At 39.1% G+C, this 19,049-nt stretch overlaps 1 protein-coding gene across 1 annotated transcript in view; it reads left to right on the top strand.

Annotated features, from left to right (window-relative positions):
* LOC140658458 (potassium voltage-gated channel subfamily KQT member 1-like) overlaps positions 1 to 19,049 on the top strand; it is a 523,061-nt gene that overhangs the window by 27,421 nt on the left and 476,591 nt on the right. The window contains exon 2 of the mRNA XM_072876915.1: positions 2,425 to 2,515. Within this exon, the coding sequence (XP_072733016.1) occupies positions 2,425 to 2,515 (91 nt within the window). The remainder of the gene's footprint in view (positions 1 to 2,424; positions 2,516 to 19,049) is intronic.

The raw sequence follows: 19,049 nt of genomic DNA, 5'->3' as shown, positions 1-19,049 counted from the left end.
TCTCACTATCCAAATCTATTTTAACTGCCAATAAATTTAAGTTAATTTTCCCCAAGTTGCATCTATTTTGCCCATGATGGTAATTGGTAAGTGATCTCTCTGTCTTTATCTTGACCCACAAGCCTTTCCATCTTATTTTCTCCCCTTGTCCTGTCAAGGAGGCAGAGTGAGAGAGCAGCTGGGTGGGTGTCTGGCAGCCCGCCAAGGTCAACCCACCACAATTCTATAGTCTATATATTATTTATATGTATTTCTATATATAGAAACCTATGTATTTACAAAAATTATACATATTTTTTTATATGAGCACTTCCAGGTCCAAAGGAAATGAGCAGCCAGTCAGAGGGTGGTCTGAGATCATATAGGTATGATGGTTTCAAAAAAATGGCAACCATCCAGTCACGGAGAAGAATGAAAACGTGGGGTATGACATAAAAAACGTGGGTCTAAGGTATATCATCAGCAGGAGCATCCTGCTCTGATGCCTTTCTGACGTAAACAGGAAGGGGCAAGTGGTCCTATGAGCCAGTCATGGGGCAGTCTGTGAAAAAGTGGTGTATGGTGTTTTACAAAATGGCAACCTGTGGGGGCAGAAATAGGTGAAGGGAACAGATGAGGTGACTGGAGGAAGATGTACAGGACTTTGGGGCACGTGGGACACGTGGTGGGCAGTGGGGGCAGGGCTTCCCCCGCCATTAGGGTGGTGGGCACCTGTCCCTGCTAATGCTGGATCAGGGTTGTCCTCGTGCTGCCTTTGCCCTTCGCCAAGCTCCCTCCAGTCTGTCACCACTGTGCTGTACCCTGTGGCCCCATCTGTGTGCACCACCCCAGGTGTAGTCTGGCAAAAGGGAACCATCACTGCTCTTCACATGCTGGCAGGGCTACAGGGGATGCAGCCCAAGATAGGGGCAGTCTTCATCTGATGTGGGTTTGGGCCTGCCCCATACTATGTGCAGGACATGACATTTGTTCATGTTGAGTTTTATGAGACTCCTGTAGATTTGTTCCTTAGCCTGCCCAGGCACCTCTAACCGGTGGCTCTGCCCTCAGGTTTATTGATTGAACCCTTTGTTTGGTGTCATGTGTGGACTCGATGAGGTGCATTTAATCTCCTCTTCTGGAACACTGATAAAAATGTTGACCAGGGTAAGTCCCTGGATAGACTCCTAAGGAATTCGTTTTGTCACTGGTCTCTAGGTTGAGCATGAATTTTTCCCCTTCCTGATACGCTCTTCCTCCTAAATTTTTCACGTAAAAGCTACCAAAAGCGCACTAAGTGTAGTTAGTGTGTTTATTTCTGTTTGCTGAAATGTCACAATTTTAATAGTACAGCCAACAGGGCTGTTTGTTAGACTGTCATTTGCTTTGAAGTTCTTGAACTAGCCTTGTCGGTAGTGTTTATCTTCTTCAGAAGGGTTTCTCATTGGAAAAACGTCTCATCACATGCAGGACTGTTAAGGTCTTAATTGCTGGTTTGAGGGTTTAGGAGTTTAGATACAGCGTCTTGACATGGAATCAGAGGAAATGACAGCTGGAAGAGCTGGTACACAAGAGGGAACATTTCTGGCTGTTAGTGGAAGATATTTCAGTTTTCTTACTTTTCTCTTGTTTTCTGCATGACCTTAAGAGATGGTGAAAACTGTAGTGCAAACATATCAGAAGTCTGTCCTTCTGGTCTGTCTGTCTGAGTTCTTCATGCATCATTTATTTCCACCAGTTGTTTAAATGTTTAACATGTTACCAATGGTGGAAAGATGGCTGAGACACTATGCATCAAAAGTAATGGGTATTCTGCCAGCATTTAAGCATTTAATAAACTAGGATTTAATTGCACATTTTGTTTTCCAATTCTCATGACTTTTCAGTTTTGCTTTTTTAAACTATTTTTTGGGGCAGGAGTATATGTTTTGAGACTTCTGAATTTTTTTCTTGATCTGAATGGTGATACTAGAAATACTGTGGTAGTAGCTGTTTCTTCTGTATTTATGTATGTTTTGAATTTATGGAATGCATTTAATGAAACATTTTTCATTGAGGTTACTGTTCCTCACTCCAGTCATATGTCTAATTCTACTTTAATTAATGCATTATCAATTATGATACCTTTCTACTGCAGCACATAAGTTATATAGCAATCAGTGAAACATGAAACATTCACTGTGACAAGCTTCTATGGGAAATTATACTTGATAATGTGAGTTTTACATATTGATTTAACTGTGTTCAGCCTTCCTGTCATTTTTATTCCATGTTTCTTAAAAGTTATGGAAGGCAAAATGATGATACTCACTTGACTCGGAAGAATTAACTGATTAAACACAAAGTACTTGCGATGAAAAAAGTTATGTGAATGAGAGAGCTAAAACTAGATCTAGATTTCAAGTTCAACTTGACGAGTCACTAAACACTGTTTTCTTTTAACAGATTTCTCTTGGTGCTGATTTGTTTAATATTCAGTGTACTATCTACTATAGAGCATTATTCTGAATTTGCCACTGGAAGCCTTTTCTGGATGGTAAGTGAACTTTTTTGGGAAAGACTCTAATCAGTTTGACTAAATGTAAATTGCTTTACGTGAACAAGGGAGATAACTGTTAAAAATCCTCATGCAAAGCATGCTACCAGGACATTTAAAATAGTACCTGCTTTCATTAAAGGAAGGTCATAGTTTAATGGTGATTATTATTTTCTAGATCTGTAAACTACGAGGGTACTTGATAGATTAACAGTTTTTATGTACTTGCTTTTCATAAGGTATGAAACTGTACCCTGTAGCTCTTATAGTAGACAACTGGTGTTCATCAGTCTTATGCAGCGTGGAACAGGATATTCTATAGGCAGGAATGTATCTTTAAACATATGTCTTCTAAGTCTTATGGTAAAAAATTGGCCAAGAACCATGCTCTTCAGAAGTATCTGAATCTGGGGGGTAAGTGATTTCTGTCACTCTAGTTTGCCAGTATATAGAACAGGAAGGAAGAGCTTTTATGCCACTTCTATGCACCAGTGATTTGACTCTGAAGTTGGTGCTTGTTAACTCTTGTGGCTGTTAGCCATCCACTAGGGTGTCAGGCTCTTGAGCGTACATTAAGTTTTGTACTTGGTATTTTGCAGAAGCATGAAGACATCGCGTTGCTAATCCAATATCCTTTTCTTTCTATTAGGATCTTAAGTAGTAATTTAAGCAATAGGTGTTATGATAGAAAAATCTGCTCACTTGGAGGTCATACAGAGGTTGCTTATTGTTTTCACAGTAGCCAGGGAACAATTTTTTTATCACTGGGCTGAGTGGCTAATTTACAGATGAAATGTACCTGAACTGTGTTACCAGTCCTGAGCTATTAAGTCTCTTAAAAATGTGAAATCACATCCAGCAAGCATCTATAAACTGTTGCAACATACATACAATATTTTTAAGTGTTAATTTGAAGTAGGTGGGAAATAAAAGTACAAATAATTTGCATGAGGACTCTAGACAATGTTCCTCCTCTGTTCCCCCCTGCCCCTCTTTACCTGTAGAAAGTTAAGAATAGAGATGAAAAAATCCTTGATAAAAATAGAGTATATCACTTTTAAACAGTTGCTCACAGTATCTGTATTTTAGCCACTCAAATCCTCTGATCTCAATGTGTGATAATCTCAGTATTCTTATTGTAATTTCTTTTTGCTAAGTGGTGACTTCTCATGTGATGGATTTTGGTTTTCTGTCTGGTTTGAAAATAAAAATCAGTTACTTATTTGTTTTCCTATGGCTTACACTACATTAGTACATGCGGCTTTTGCGTGCAATTGACTAAGCCATCATTAGGATCCCTGAGTTATTTTGGAATTTTGATTAATGTTAAAGCTGTAACAAATGTTGCTTGGCCTTTAAGCCATATTCAGTGTCAAAGAAAGTGCAGTATTCTGCCAATCATATGTAGTCTTCTCATACTCACTGAAAGATGTAGAGTGATTGTAGGTCAGTAGAACCACTACCCGAAACAGTAATACTGGCAAGGATTCAATGCTTAGCGGATTGTTTTTGTGTAGATGGTGTGTGCATGTGCAGACACATATTGTTGGACAAAAAATAACTAGATGAAGACAGATGTGTGGTCCACAGAGTACCCACATAGCATTGCTAGCTATTTTTAAGTGATGTTATCATCTAACAAATGAATCATGCATAGTCAGTGGCAGAGCTGGAACAATTTCTTGGCCACCTTGTGTTGCAACCTTACCCTGGAGGATACCTCTCTTGAGTTTATTTTCCTCTCTACTGTTTCCTTAGCTTCCTTCCTAGAAACGGCCAGCAGAGAGGTTAGCTGTTCTGCTGGCTACTGTAGACTCACTTGCCTAGAAAGCATTTGTCTTAAAACTGTGAGTCTTAGAGTTTTCTCTGAAACAAATTAACTTCAATTAAAACACTTGAAAGATTGCTTTTAGAGCTAATTAAATTAGTTCTTTTTCGTAGAGTTGTGAGGTTTCTTGTCTCTGGTAGCTAAATAGTTAGACTTCTGCTTGGAGCACTTCTCCCCACCTTTACCTGAAGGAATTTCGAACTGCATCTCCCATTTATCCAGGAGAGTGCTAACCCCACAGAAGCCTGGAGGTCATTGCTCTCTTTACTCTGTGGTAGGTCATTACTCTGATCTACTTCTTACCATAGTTGACTGTTCATGTAACCAGAGAGAGTTTCTCTCACCAAAATATGGAAACACATGCCTATGTATTCTGCCTTCCATGTCACTCTGCTCTCTTGAAAGTGTCTGAGAACAGTGGAGACTGCCAGTATGGTGAGAAACAAAATTGGACCGAAGCATCTATTGGATCAAGTTCAAAATGAAATTGGTTTGTTTCTCTCTGATTGAAGGAACCTGTAATTCTTTGTATAGCACTGTTAGTGTGTCAGCAGCAAATATATACTAGTATGTGATGCTTGTGGTATTTTCCCACTTGTGGAAAAACTTCTTTTCATTATATTGAGGTAGATTAACAGTTAGGAAGGATCAACTTCAAAATTGTAATGTTGAAAGTTGGTAAGGCCTGACAAGAAGGATAGCATTTGATACTTGTAGACACTTAAATGTTTTTGTATTTTCTTAGAGAGGGTGAGATAATGTGCCAAATACAATTTTGGATAATATTTGTCACTGGGGTAGATATGGCACATTAGTCACAGATGTAACTGCAGATGTGTCCTAAGCCACTGAAGTCTTGTGTTTTAAAGACTTAATTTTTTAATATTCTTAATACATCTGGGTGGTGTAAGATAATTTTTTGTCAAGTGTGAAAACTCATCATTCAGACAAGCTATGTGAATATACCAAGGAGAGAATATATCAAGAAGGCCCTCCAAAGCAGTGATTGTAGTTTGAATGGAAAAAGGGGGCTGAAGAAGCAGTTGCTGGAACTTAAAGTAAAAAAAGGCCCAAACCCTTAATCTCCTTCCCCCACCCCCCCAAGCATATGTTTTCAGTTCTCTGAAAATTCAAGTAAATTCTGGAGGAAAAAAATATGACTCTTTGGCCCTCTGTTTGAATGTTAAGGCCAATCTGTCATCTTTGAGACTATTGAAGATGTTGCATAGCCACAGCGTCTGGTACAGGCTGATGCTATGCCTCCCCAAATGCTGTAAATTGCTTTATTTGATGCCCTTGCTTGGGCTTAAAGGAAACTTCTGTTCTTTGCATTTATGAAGAAAAGACAACATGTAAATCTCCGTCTGATCATCACTGTGGTAAAATCAGTTTACTTCCATGGTAGTAGGACTGGTGAAATTGCTTGTCTTGAACTTGCAAATGCTGTCATTTGAAGGAGGTTTTTGTTCTCATACTACCAAGTATTTTGTGTATTCACTGCCACTCTTGGGAGGGTTTTTGCCAGCTCTGTGTGAGATAGTCTAATTTAATTTTTCCATATACATACATTGTATGATCTTTGTTAATTCCTGGTTGGTTTTTTCTCTCCTCTGACTATTTAGCAAGCCAGCAAATGAGGGAAGTGACAGTGGCATTGGCACAATGAATCATGCTGATAAACACCAACAGACTAGATAGTGAAGAACATAATTCCTCCTGAATTTTTTATACTTGCGAAGACAAGCTTAGAGTTTCAAATAGTGTTTAAAATGGATCACAAGACTTCTAGGTAGAACAACAATGTACATGTTATTTCACAATCCACAAACCTTAAATGCACTTGCAGGGTTTTTTTTAAATTCGGATTACTACCTGTAGTGTGGTATGAAAAGGAATCTCTGGTTTCCCCTGCTTTCCTTGGTCCTGGAAGTGTACTGTTGGGAGGTTTTTCACTTGTCTATCCATCAGTATTTAGGATCTGCTGCATGAGAAAGTTCTTGTACAATATCTGGGGAAACAAGCACAATGGAACTGGCCACAGTTGTGAATAAAGTGTTTGCAACACTTAAGGCAATACTACATTACCATCTGAATTCTAGATTTGCACTGCCTGCCCCTCTCTTCAGCTCCTGCAGACATTGGAATTTTCCAAGCAGGAAGGGCAAATAGGGTTTTCCAAAATAATTATGGCCACTCTAGTTACAGATTGCGTAATGGGAGGGAATAGCGTCTCCACTTGTCATAGTATGCAAATGCTGGATCTCACAGAACTCTGAAACCATGTGCCTTGGTGATTTCTTCTTTTCATACAGTCATAGAATAATTTGGGCTGGAAGGGACCTCAGGAGGTCTCTAGTCCAACCTCCTGCTCAAAACAGGGTCAGTGAGGAGATCAGACCAGGTTGCTCAGGGCACTATCCCATCAGGTCTTGCAAATCTCCCAGGATGGAAACTACATAGCCTTTCAGCGCAGCCTGTTCCAATGCCTGACGATCCGTCATGGTGAAGACAGTTTTCCTTATATCCACTATGAACCTCCCTTGTTTCAATTTTGGTTTGTTGTCTTTCAGCCTTCTGCTATGGTCTGTTTTCGTTCATCTTCCTGCCATGCACTACTGTTAAGAACCTGGCTCCATCTTCTCAATAACCTCCTTGTATATATTGAGAGGCAGCTCAGAGGTCCCCCATGCATTCATTTCTCTAGGCTGAACAAGTCCAGTTCCCTCAGCCTCTCCTCACAGGGCATGTGGTCCAACACCCTGACCACCTTGATGGCCCTATGCGGAACTTGCTCCAGTTTATCAAAGTCTTTCTTGTAGTGGTGGAAAAAAACAGATACGGTATTCTAGGTGCAATTTAATGAGTGCTAAGTAAAGGGGGATAATCACTTCCCTTGTTCTCCTGTTGTTAGCTTTCATCACTTCCTTGCATTTGGAGGAGGTTGTCTTCAAAGACCTGCTAGCTATCCTGAGCTTGTTGACCCTTCAGAGCTGTCTCCCATGGGATCCCACCTATCAGTTCCCTGAATAATTGGAAGTTTGCTCTCCTGAAGTGTAGGGTCTGTTATCCCTTCAGGATCTTGAATTACATTATTTCTTGGATGCTACATCCAAGGCATTGTCATTGATTATTATATCCGCAGCTAATTTTCCCTTGTGTATCTGAACAGCAGACCCAGCTGTGTTTCATTCCCAGTTGCCCACTCAATACCTGTATCTAAAAGTTACTCCTGAAACACTCTAGAAATCTCTCAGATTGCTTGCATCTCACTGTGTTGCTCTTTGAATAGGTGCTAGCTGAATTAAAGTCCTCTATAAAAACCAGGGCATGATCTAGAAACTTTCTTGAGTTGTTTAAAGAAGACTTTGTCTGCCTTCTTATCCTGATCATGTGGTCTCTGACAAACTTCCACCATGATGTCACCTTTAGTGGCCTGTTGTCAGATCATGATTTGCTGCACTAAGTGCTTAATACCTGACTTCTGGAAGAAGTCTGTCATGCCTCTTTTAAGTCCCCTGTCTGATGTCCCTGTGCATTTCTTCCAGTATCTCATGCCCTAAATATTGGAGCAGGTACTCGCTTAAGAAATCCTCCATTTTGATCACCAGAACAAATTGGCAAAACTGAGCAGCATACTGAGCCAAAAGAGCAGTGTGAGGGATGACTATGGGCAGTTCTGCAACTGGGACTGCTGAAAAGAGAGAACTTACTGTATTGTATAGTAAAAACAAGTTTTTGAAATAATCCTGCCCAGGATGGTGTTTATGAACTTGAGATATAGCCTCACAAAATTATCATGCCACACCTGAGTACGAGAAGGTGGATAACCAGGGTGTATGGTATCTTCTAAGAGTAACAATTTGAGTGTAGGGGAGGGAATGTAGCTTTCTTGCCTTTTTGTGGACCACATTGTAAAGTCTGTTCCCAACAGGCATATGAACAGCAGAATTTTGGAACTGGTTTAAAATTCCTTTAAAAAATGGATTAATACTTTTGGTAAAAACAGGGAAGAAAAAACTTTTAAATAGCTGTCTTTTTTTTTTCCTACTTAATTACTCTCTAGACACTTTTGGTACTCATGGAGATATTTGTCAGGGTTCACTTGCCTTTTTAATAGCTTCTTCCAAATACAGGCCAGAACAGTTATTATGGGATTTCCTACAGTCAATATTTAATCTTGAGTCAACACTGTTCACTTTCCGTCTTTGATAGAATCGACTCCTAATTATTACTTGTGTTTATCTGCTACCTTCCCAATGCTTTTCGTAAGTGCTCCTTAAATACCGTGTGACTGAGTGCAGAATGAATTTGTGATTCCTGCCTGATCTGCAGAGCTGCATCCGCATGCACTGTTCTGACAGAAACCTGGCTCTTGAAGAGTGTTCATCTTGAAGAAGGCAAAACCTGACAGCTGTCTTTTTGTTCTATCATCCTTACCTGTTGTTTGTTATTCTTTTTTTGATGTAAAATTCTTTCAAAATGCATCTTCTGAGAAATTAAGAGAACAGGCATAATATTATTGCTTTTTAATTTGAAACCCTACCTGCTTGAAGTAATTTCACACTTCAGTTCTTCACTGATATATTTACAGATGGTTTGGTAATAAATAATTAAAAGAAGAAAAAGTTAGTGTTTTTAAATACTACAGTTGGTTTTAATCTACTTGTTCTTAAAATAAATATATGCACTTTTATCATTACCTTGGATTCCTGTCATGGGTCAATGCCATTTCCATTGACCATGTTTCCCAGAGTTCTAACCATTTTACTTCTTTTTGCTTTCACTTGTTGAAATTTTCCCTGTGAGTTCAACAGATCAATCAAATCAGTGCTGATTGCTTATGATGTCTTTCATTACAAAAATTCTGCTTGCTTAACTGTTCTTTTTGACTTTTAATATTTGTAACTTGTGTGTAAGTCTTCCTTTTATACTCCTTGTTCTAAGAATGATCCTCTAAAATCTTATTTACTGTAGTGTTTAAAGTTGTGCTGCTTCTTCTGTCACTTTCCTCTCTGGGAGGTCATCAAACTTACATGGACATATCTGCTTCGTGATGTATAAAGCTTTCTTTCAGGTGTGTGTGCATATTATACAACAAATTTATATATTTTCACTAGTTAGTTATTGTTGGTTGGTTGTTCAAAGCAAAGAATGTCTTGAGCTATTCTCAAAGAGTTGCTGATGTATTAGCACAGACTTTTTGCATGACCATAGGCAAACTTTGAAGTTGTCTGAGTCCAAAGTCACAGTAGCTAAGTGACTGAGATTAAAAATAAAAAAAGTGTTTAGGAGTATTTTTACTTAAAGTTCCCATGGAAAGTATTGTTTTTATTTAAAAGATTTATGTCAGAAAAGGAAAAGATACTATATTTTCAGCAAACATTGTCCATTTTTTCAGGCTTGCTTCATTGTGTCACTTTTAGCTAACATTTTATCCTTCCACTCTGTCCCAAATTTTTATTCCCTAATTTATGCAGTTATAATTTTATCTTACTCTAAGATGATTCTATTGAAAAATTATTTTTAGAAAGTTGCCAAAGCCTCTTGTATAGGCTTTTGCCCCTACAGCAGGAGGCTGTAATGTTTTCTTAATGATCTAGTAGTTTGTGTGTCAGTTTTGATTTGTAAATGGCATCTCGATCTTTAAGGATATGGCATTAAAAAATAAACTCTACAATGGGCCAGGTGTAATTCCTCCTTTGAGGATTAATCTGATTAAATGTTTTCATGCTTAGAGGTCATATGTTTTTCTACCAGGAGAGGTCACCATAGTAGTTTACAAAAGACAGATTTTTATTTTTATTGTAAAAGACCTTGCAAAAAGAGAGTTTCTTAGCTCATGGGAGTAATTTCACTAATTGTCCTGTTCTAAAAACAAGAACAAAATACTATTTTTATCATAGACATGATGTTTTTACACACTATGAGTAACAGAACACAATAAATAATAAATTTGTATAATGACAGTGTTGTAGGTGAAGGGGAAATTTTTCACTGTTTTAATATCTTAATGTTAATTACTTTTTTACTTTAAGAATACCAAGAGTGTTCTTGACTTTGAGAAACTAGCATGTTTTTGCTATAAAGCATATTGATGCAACTTTGTTAATTTAATTTCTACTTGTATGCCATGATGTATTTAATGTTGTGGTTATTGCAATTGGAATGAAGGAGGGATAGGAAATATTGTTTATCTTAATGCGCTTTCCAATTCAGAGCACATAGTCCAAATGTGAAATCACTGCAATATTTTCAGGCTAAGTGGTAATGGCAAAACTGTGTAGGATTTGATATACTGTAGTGGACCAAAAGCTTAGTTATTTCAGCGTTGTATCTCTGATAGCGGTCTGTTTTCAATGCAAAGAAGGAAGACTTTCTTACAAAACTATTATATATAAAAATAGGTAAAGCACTTCTAAGTCTTTTCTTTTGCTTTCACCAGGGGTCACTAGATTCTAGTCATATTCTCCTGATGGGTGGTTTCCTACCTTAGTTTTCTCAGGCTTATGGGATAAGACTTTGAAGGGCATGTGCTGTCCTAGAAGCTTTCTGCAGCAGAGCCACAAACAAGGTGGGTAGTCTTAGTGTTTCAGCTGGGATCACCTTCCCTGTTTCAGCAGGGCTGGATCCTGGATTCCAGTGTTTTTTCTAGATGAGCTCAGCTCCTGTGGTACCTCTTCCTTTGGGAGACAGTCTTTACGCATCTGCTTTCCTCTGACGTGTTTCTTTGCTGGAAAAAGCAACAGCATATCTTCCAAACACATTAATGCCTGTAGTTCATAGCAGTACAGTACTAGAGGATACACAATACTCTTAAAGACTGTTTTCAGGGTCCTCAATTGTTGTCTATTGTAGGCCCTCACTGCCCTCTCACATTTCTTGGTGGCTAGCAATCCTCATATAGTGACTACATTTAGCATGTAGCTTTTATTAACATTCCTCTGTTTGCAAATCCTGTTGGAGAAAAGGCTGAGATGTAAGATTAGGAGCTCCCGTATCAGCTGCTGCTTAAGCTTTTCAGGAGAGAGGCTCATGCTCTGCCTGTATTTAGGAGTCAGGGCTTAAGGGGAGGATCTCATGAAAGAGTTCTAGGCTGCAGATGGGTCACATTGCTCTGTGTCTTTCCTGAAATCACTGCGTGGTTTTGGCTTTATATAATGATTTTTTTTGGTATCATATGCCATGAACACATCCTCCTGCTGTACATATAAGCTAGGCTTCTCAGAGTACCCAGACTTCAGAGTACCAAGTGATAGTTGGCTTACTTAAGCCGGCTAAGGCATGTGCATATTTAACTGCTCTGTTTCTGAACTGGACCTCAGGATGGCTTTTCTTTTTTGAAAGTAGTGAGTTGATGACACCATTTTCAAAGTGTGTGTTTTTAAAAGAGGATGCACACTTCCTGTCTACAGTGGAGGAGCTCTCCCATTCCTTTATTTTTGTCTCTGCTTTTGTCCCTTCTCCCATTTAAGCTATGTAGTCATGTCACAAAATGCTGTGTCATCTTTAATCTGTTAGCGGAGTAGAAACAAGGCTGCATGGTATATAAGCTTAATTTAGCCTTCTGTATGATTTATGGTGAAGTGTATGTATTCTAATAGGTTTGAGGGCATTTTCTCCATCCCATCAAAGCAATCAGTATTACTTCTTTTATACTATGGAAGAGTCAGTCTATGTTAGTGTAGAATACATCTGAATAAAAATAACCACATGACTCAAAAGCTTTTGCTCTATTCTTTTATTCCTTGTAAACCTGTGAGAGAGAAAACAAGAGGGAGAATCCCTGTTTCTTTCTGAGCTTCTTGTTGGTCTGTGGGAAGATGAAAAAATAGATCAGGAATATTATATTATTACAATATAAATAATTATTAAAATAGATATGGAATATTGTTTCATACAGTAAGCGTATTAGGAAAAAAATTGAGTCCACGAGTCTTTCAACATATTCCATAAGCTTAAGTTGTCTGCTAAGTGATCTTGCTGAGTTGCCATAGTCTTTCTGGAATCGAATGTAACTATCAAGCTTCTCAATGTGAATTATAATACAATTATTGTTGTGGGTTATATTACCTTGTGGGTTGACCTAATGCAGCACAGAACATGTTGTATTGGATGATTACTGTGTGCTTTTCAACTATCTAAAATAGAAATCATTGTGCAGTAAGTATGGCTGACATGAATTAACAAAGGGCCAACTCATAATGCCCTTGGTCAAATTTTACTCACTTCTTACTCTAGCTCTATAGAGTTTTCTGTGCAAAGTGGTTTCAAAATGTGTCCCAAGAGACTAGAGAAACATTTCTTACTTGGGAGTGAGAGGAAGGTGGAGAGGTACATGCAGGAGTTTTCCAATTCCTCTCCTTGAAATTTTGAGACCCTCCCAAATCAAAAGGTTAAGAAACATGGATATGATTATTTACAATTCTGAAATGGATATTCACATTGGATAGATTCCACTCCAGGAGCAAAGCTAAACCCTTCCCCTCCTACTAGAGGTGGTCCCCTCAGGTCAGGCTTCAAGACATGGTGTTGGGGAACTGGAAGGCTCCTGTGGGATACTGGTGGATCTACAGAGAAATTAAGACCTTCAGGCACTAACTTATTGAATCTTACTTGATCTACTATTTGATTGTGTTTGCCTTAGCGGTATCTTTCTGAATTAAGCAATTCTAGAGAAAAGTCCTGCTCAAAAATAATTGAGACTGTAGTTAATTTTCTTTGTAGAAAAATTGTTGCCTGCCTAAATAGAATTAAGAAGTAAATCTTCCTCTCTGACTCACCCAACTCACTTGAATGGTAGTTGTCACAGGTAATGAGTAGAGCACCATGTGCTTCCCTCATTAGCGTACAACTTCATTCTGTACAGGAAATAGGACATGTCGATAAACTGAAAGATAAAGATACTCCTGGTATGAAGTCAGCAAATTCAGCATATTTATCAGGTGTGCATGGAAACATTTTTTTAAGAAATGTTAAACAAATCCATTTGTATCCAAACAACAGACTTTTAAATATTAAGTGCATTGGTTTTATCTAAGAGATGTAAGTCTGAATAAGCTAATGATACTGTAGGACACTTAGCAGCGTTTGGCATCTTTTCTTCCATATATTGGATATTATATTTTGACACATGATGTCCGTCATCTTTTATAAGAGCAAGCATGATGGTAGGAAATAAGTATTTTCAGTATCAGTAGGTTTTCATAGCATTTGAGTAACTATTAAGCTAAATAGGTCACTAAATTGACATTTTCAACTCTAAGGACTGGAAAACCTTGAAGACAGGTTATCAGATTAAATTTTAGACATAAGTACACGTGTGCAAACATTTGGACTATTAGACCTTTATGCCTGTTTCTGAGGCTTCATTGTTTTGAGCTGCCATTCCTTGATTGAATCTTCGTGAGCACACACTATTCATTTAGCCATCCCACTTCCTCCTTTTACCCGAGCACCTAAATATTCCAATAAAAAAGTGAAGAGAGCCTTGTGTGTGCTCTCCACCTAAAACACAGCTGCAGCTGAGAAAATACTTGTCTTTTTCATGTGTGCGCTTTAATCACTCCAGCCGAACTCCTTCCCTTCTCCTGCTTCCCCCGTGCAGTTATCCATAACCGTACTGGAACATATTGTAAATTCCAGGCTATATATTTCATTTACACATGCTCCTGTATAAAATGTTGATTTTCTGTGTTAATGTGAGCATTTTTTTATTTGGTCATCAGTGACATTCTTGGGTAAAAGTTGATGGCTTTTCCACAAGAGTTTCTTATTTGACTGACTGAATTAGATACGGATGAAAGTTATTTACACATATTTCCCTTTAAGCTTGTTTTTTTCATAGTTTTAATAAAACTAGTAAAATGGAATTATACTAAGAATAGCATAAACATGATTATGTATTATTTTATGATTTAATTCATGGGGGAAAAAGAAAGACTTATGCAGTGGCTAGACTTAAGAAAAAGAAAAAAATACAAAGATTAAATGAGTTTAGGGGCTTCCACCTGACTGGGCAAAGAATATTATAGGTGTGTGTTTCGGGGTTTTTTTCCCAGACAACAGGGACAAGCACAGGAACACTGCTACTGACTTTAGCAGAGATATTAGATAGTACAAGCCCAGTTTAAAATCTGTAATTATATTGTATGTCAGTTCTTTACAGTGGATTGGCAGCTACTGCATGTTAAATGCTTTCCCTAGTATTGCTGTGGCAATTTGAATTGCCAAGAGTATCCTTTACCACTAACAAAACAGGAAGAGACTAACGTGAGTGTGAAGAATCTGGTCCATAGTGTTGTTTCCTTACTCTGTGCTCTGCTTCCTGGAAGATAATTCGCGTTGCAGTGCTACCTAAAGACCCTCTCCACTGGTACATTTGTCAATACAGTGTGCCCCTGGCTGTGCCTCTGGAGCAGGTTCAGTGCCTCAGACAAAGGATGATGCTCTGTGTTTTTCCACACCTGTCTCGTGATCCTTCAATGGGTCATGGCAAATGTCCTGACAGTTTATGGCAGCTGTTCTATTCAAAGGATATGCAGCTTTTCTTTCCCTTTCTTTCATCATAGCAGTTCAGAGAAGGGTTGCTGAGAAAAATGGAAGGCTGACACTCAAAGCTGATTGCTAGATGGAGTAGCCAAGGGTATTTATTAGCTCTGTTTTGATCAAGCCTGATTTGGCTCTTATTTTTTTGAGGTAATGGTTTGTTCCTACTTGTTATTTTTGCTTTCGATTTCATTAGAGGAGTTCATCCCTGGCTTTCTGTTGATGCCTGTTGTGGTTTAGCCTCAGTTGACAACCAAGCATCACACAGCTGCTCACTCACCCTCCCTTCCCTGGTGGGATGGGGAGAGAATCTGAAGAGCAAAAGTAAGAAGACTGGTGGGTTGAGATAAGAACAGTTTAATAATTGAAATAAAATAAAATAATAATAATAATAATAATAAAAATAAAATTTTAATGAAAAGGAAAACAATGAGAGAGAGAGAGAGAGAGGAACAAAACCCAAGAAAAACAAGTGATGCAACAACTCACCACCTGCCAACCAACACCCAGCCAGTCTCCAAGCACCAGTCACCACCCCCTGGCCAACGCCCCCCAGTTTCTATACTGAGCATGACGCCATATGGTATGGAATAGCCCTTTGGCCAGTTTGGGTCAGCTGTCCTGGCTGTGCCCCCTCCCAGCCTCTTGTGCACCTGGCAGAGCATGGGAAGCTGAAAAGTCCTTGACTAGTGTAAGCACTGCTTAGCAACAACTAAAACATCAGTGTGTTATCAACATTATTCTCATACTAAATCCAAAACACAGCACTATACCAGCTACTAGGAAGAAAATTAACTCTATCCCAGCTGAAACCGGGCAATGCCAAATAGCTTTCCAGGTTTATGAAATCTGCTGAGAATTCTCCATCATGTGTTTCTTCCTTCACCACTTGCAGGAGAAGGGAGAAAATACTGCTGGGAGCCTAAATAAAAAAGTTTTGGGGGATCCATGTGAGTATAATCTTATTTTGCAAGCAAGGGTTATGGAAAATTTCAGAAAGCTGGAGAAAGATCTCAAATGGACATACAGCTGGATGTCAATCATCAGGAGCATATTTGGCATACTATTTAATTTGCAGATTTTTTTTGCAGATTTTTTCTGGTTCATGTTTTGTCCCCAACAACTCCTTACCATCTTTTGTTGCCATTTCGGTGAGAAAAAGTATTTTTTCTGACTTCCCAGAAAATTGCTGGGTGTTTTTTTTTTCTTTACCGGAAGGTAAATGTCAGGCAATAAATTTAAGGTTCTGAAAAGGGTTTATGTGTATAGGAGGAAAAGGAGGCAGGTTGGGGCTTTTTTACAGGTGAATTTAGCGAGGTGAAGCTTGATCAGCCTTGACAGCCCTGGAAATGGATGTCTTCTATCTTTCATTAGAAGTATACACAACAACAGTATCAGTTTCATAATCTTCCTTTTTTTTTTTTTTTGGAGGGACCACCTATAGAGCTGTGATGTTTGTCCAGTTTCCATGCTCTTTTGGCCTTTGGCCTGTCTGAGGCTGCCAACAAATGTGTTAATTGCTGTGGTTTTGGTAATGTGGACATCTGTCCAGGACAAAACGAACTGAGACCACTAATTAATTTCAAATTTATTGAAGATACAGGTTCCTTCTTCTTCCTCCTTCCTGTCAACAATTTATTTTTCCTTTCCATAGACTGTGCAACCTTATTGACTTCAGCAGGATTTCGTGGACGTAAGCAAGATGGGTTCTTGTTGGTAGCTGAAATAAAATCATAGGTTCTGGAATTTGCCTTGAGAATAAAATACCCTCAGGCCAGCTATAGTTTTAATTTCAGCTTTTAGAAGTACCCTCAGGGGATCATCAAGGAATAACCTAAGTCTACGAAGTTTTTGCTTCCTCAGCACTTACCTGCTTGTCTGCTTTCTACACAATTTTTTACCTGACCCAGTGATTCTAATATGCAGTTTCTATAGAAATGATTCTTCCACTGCCATCAGTGTTGTCTGTTAGGACCGCCATTGAATAAACTGCCACTGAGTGGCAGAAGCATGCTTTTGATGCGGTTGGATGGCATGTTTGCTTTCATTTGAATTGCTATGGATATCTTCCCTTGTCAAAGGGTAAGTTACTAACATTGTCAACAAAATCGCATAAGCTATGCTTTCTAATTGTGTTTCTTCCTCTAAGACTGTGAACACATGTATTTCTGAGGTAGAGCTCAGCCATTTTAGTCTGCATATAAGGACGTGGAACTGTTTGCTTCAGAAATGCTCTTTCAGCTTTGATACTAGCTTTCTGCCTAATTACAGAAAGAAGTGCTCATGACTTCACAGTCTACTGCAAAGCTTCATTGCCATTCCTCCAGCAGGTCTGTTAGGTACACATAGACAGTGTTCTGCTTCCTTTGGTGGAAGTAAGAAATCCTTAATAAGAGACTTCAAAACAAATGCTACTGAGTGATGATACCAGGAACTTGCTAAAAATGTAGACAATTTAGTAAGTGAGAGAGCATTTTGCAAGATTCCTGTAATGCAACAATTGTTTTCCTTTGAAGATTGTTCTTGAATTGTGCTTTAACTATTATGCTCGAATAAATGTTTGCATTTAGATTTCAGTCAGAGCACAAACTTAGAAGTATTACTTGTAGAAGCTCTAGATAATACATTAATTAAAAAAAATAAACTTGTGGAGCTAATTTGCTGTGTATTTTCTTGTGCTTCTGCCTTGAAACTATGCTGTAGACTTTCTTAGCTTTGTACTAATCCTTGGTTTTAGTCAGGCTGAAAGTGCCATAAAAACAGAGGAAGACTGTGCATATTTTCTTGGTTCTTATTCCAGGCAAAACAAGGAGGTAGAAGTGAATACAGAAATGTTATCCTAACTTTGTTAAAAATCAAAATTGACGTGAAGTTTTGCATATTAGTGTAGAGTTTTTCTTACCTGTTTTTCAGCTTTGAAATATTTTGGTCTCTTTTCAACCATTCAGAGTGTCAGTTTTAAAGACATGTTGGTATTGTTATTCAATGAAAATTGTGATTTAAGTTTGTTCACTCTTTGGGTGCTTTAGAATTCCCCAGGTGAAGATTACAAGCATGTTTAAGTTAAAATCCAAATATTTTCCAAAGCTGTAATTTATGTAGTAGGTGTTTGGTGACTCTGAGTTACTGGATACAGTTTGGGTTGGAACAAAGCCTAGAAGCTGTATTTTGGTTGTGCTAGCGTATTGCAATGGCAGAGGAAAACAAGGAAGGAAGGAACAAAGATCTCAACAAATCTGTCCGTGTTGTGATCTTTACTAATCTGCTTTCTTTAGAATTGTCTCAAAGTATACTGATCCTTGGTTATGCATGAGTGCTTTACAATATAGTGCTATAGAGGGAAGCAATATTAAAATATGGATCATTCATTTATTTTATATGCTGTATATATACTGCTCGCCTCAGTCACCGAGGTGAGCAGCTCCGGTACCGGCATGATCTGCAGCAGAGTGCTCTAGTGCGGTGCACAGGGGGAGTCCTGAACTGGGGGAACCTCAGAGGGAGCCGAGAGACCCTCCAGGAGCCCGCAGCTCGTGCGACAGCAGCTGACGGGACCTGGGCAGGGTTGAGCCCCCCACACCTATAAAAGAAGCCCCTGGGGAGCGTTAGCGACCAGGGCGGGCAAACAGGGCGTGGCATGGCAGTTTGCACGCAGCAAGGGTAGCTCTGCTGGCTCAACCACGGAGCAATGGTATCCACCTGGCAGAAGGCCGTGTCCTCTCTAAACTCTGCACCCACCACGACTGACGCAGCTTCCCAGACGGGGCTCCGATGGGAACGTGCTACCACCCAAGTGTCAGGCTGCAGGGTGTGCCCAATATGCAGACCAGACCCACTTCTTAGGGAAGTTTGCTGCCTCCCTGGTACCTGGCTTAAAGATGTGAAGAGAAAACTTCCTACCCTGGTACAGCCCTCAGATTATTATCCGTTATTGACTTTTCATGTAAGCAGTGATGAAGTTGCAATAAGAAGTCCAAGGGCAATCAAGAGAGACTTCAGGGCCTTGGGGCAACCGGTTAAGAGATCAGGAGCGCAAGTAGTGTTCTCCTCTATCCTTCCAGTTGCAGGGAATGATGAGGGAAGAAACAGGAAGACCCAGCAGATCAATACTTGGCTTCGAGCCTGGTGTCATGGCAGAATTCTGGGGTTTTGATCATGGGT

Source organism: Ciconia boyciana, chromosome 1 (genome assembly GCF_034638445.1).
Source record: "Ciconia boyciana chromosome 1, ASM3463844v1, whole genome shotgun sequence".
NCBI lineage: Eukaryota > Metazoa > Chordata > Aves > Ciconiiformes > Ciconiidae > Ciconia > Ciconia boyciana.
Note: the sequence above shows the minus strand (reverse complement) of the source record. Positions and strands in the feature narration are given on the sequence as shown.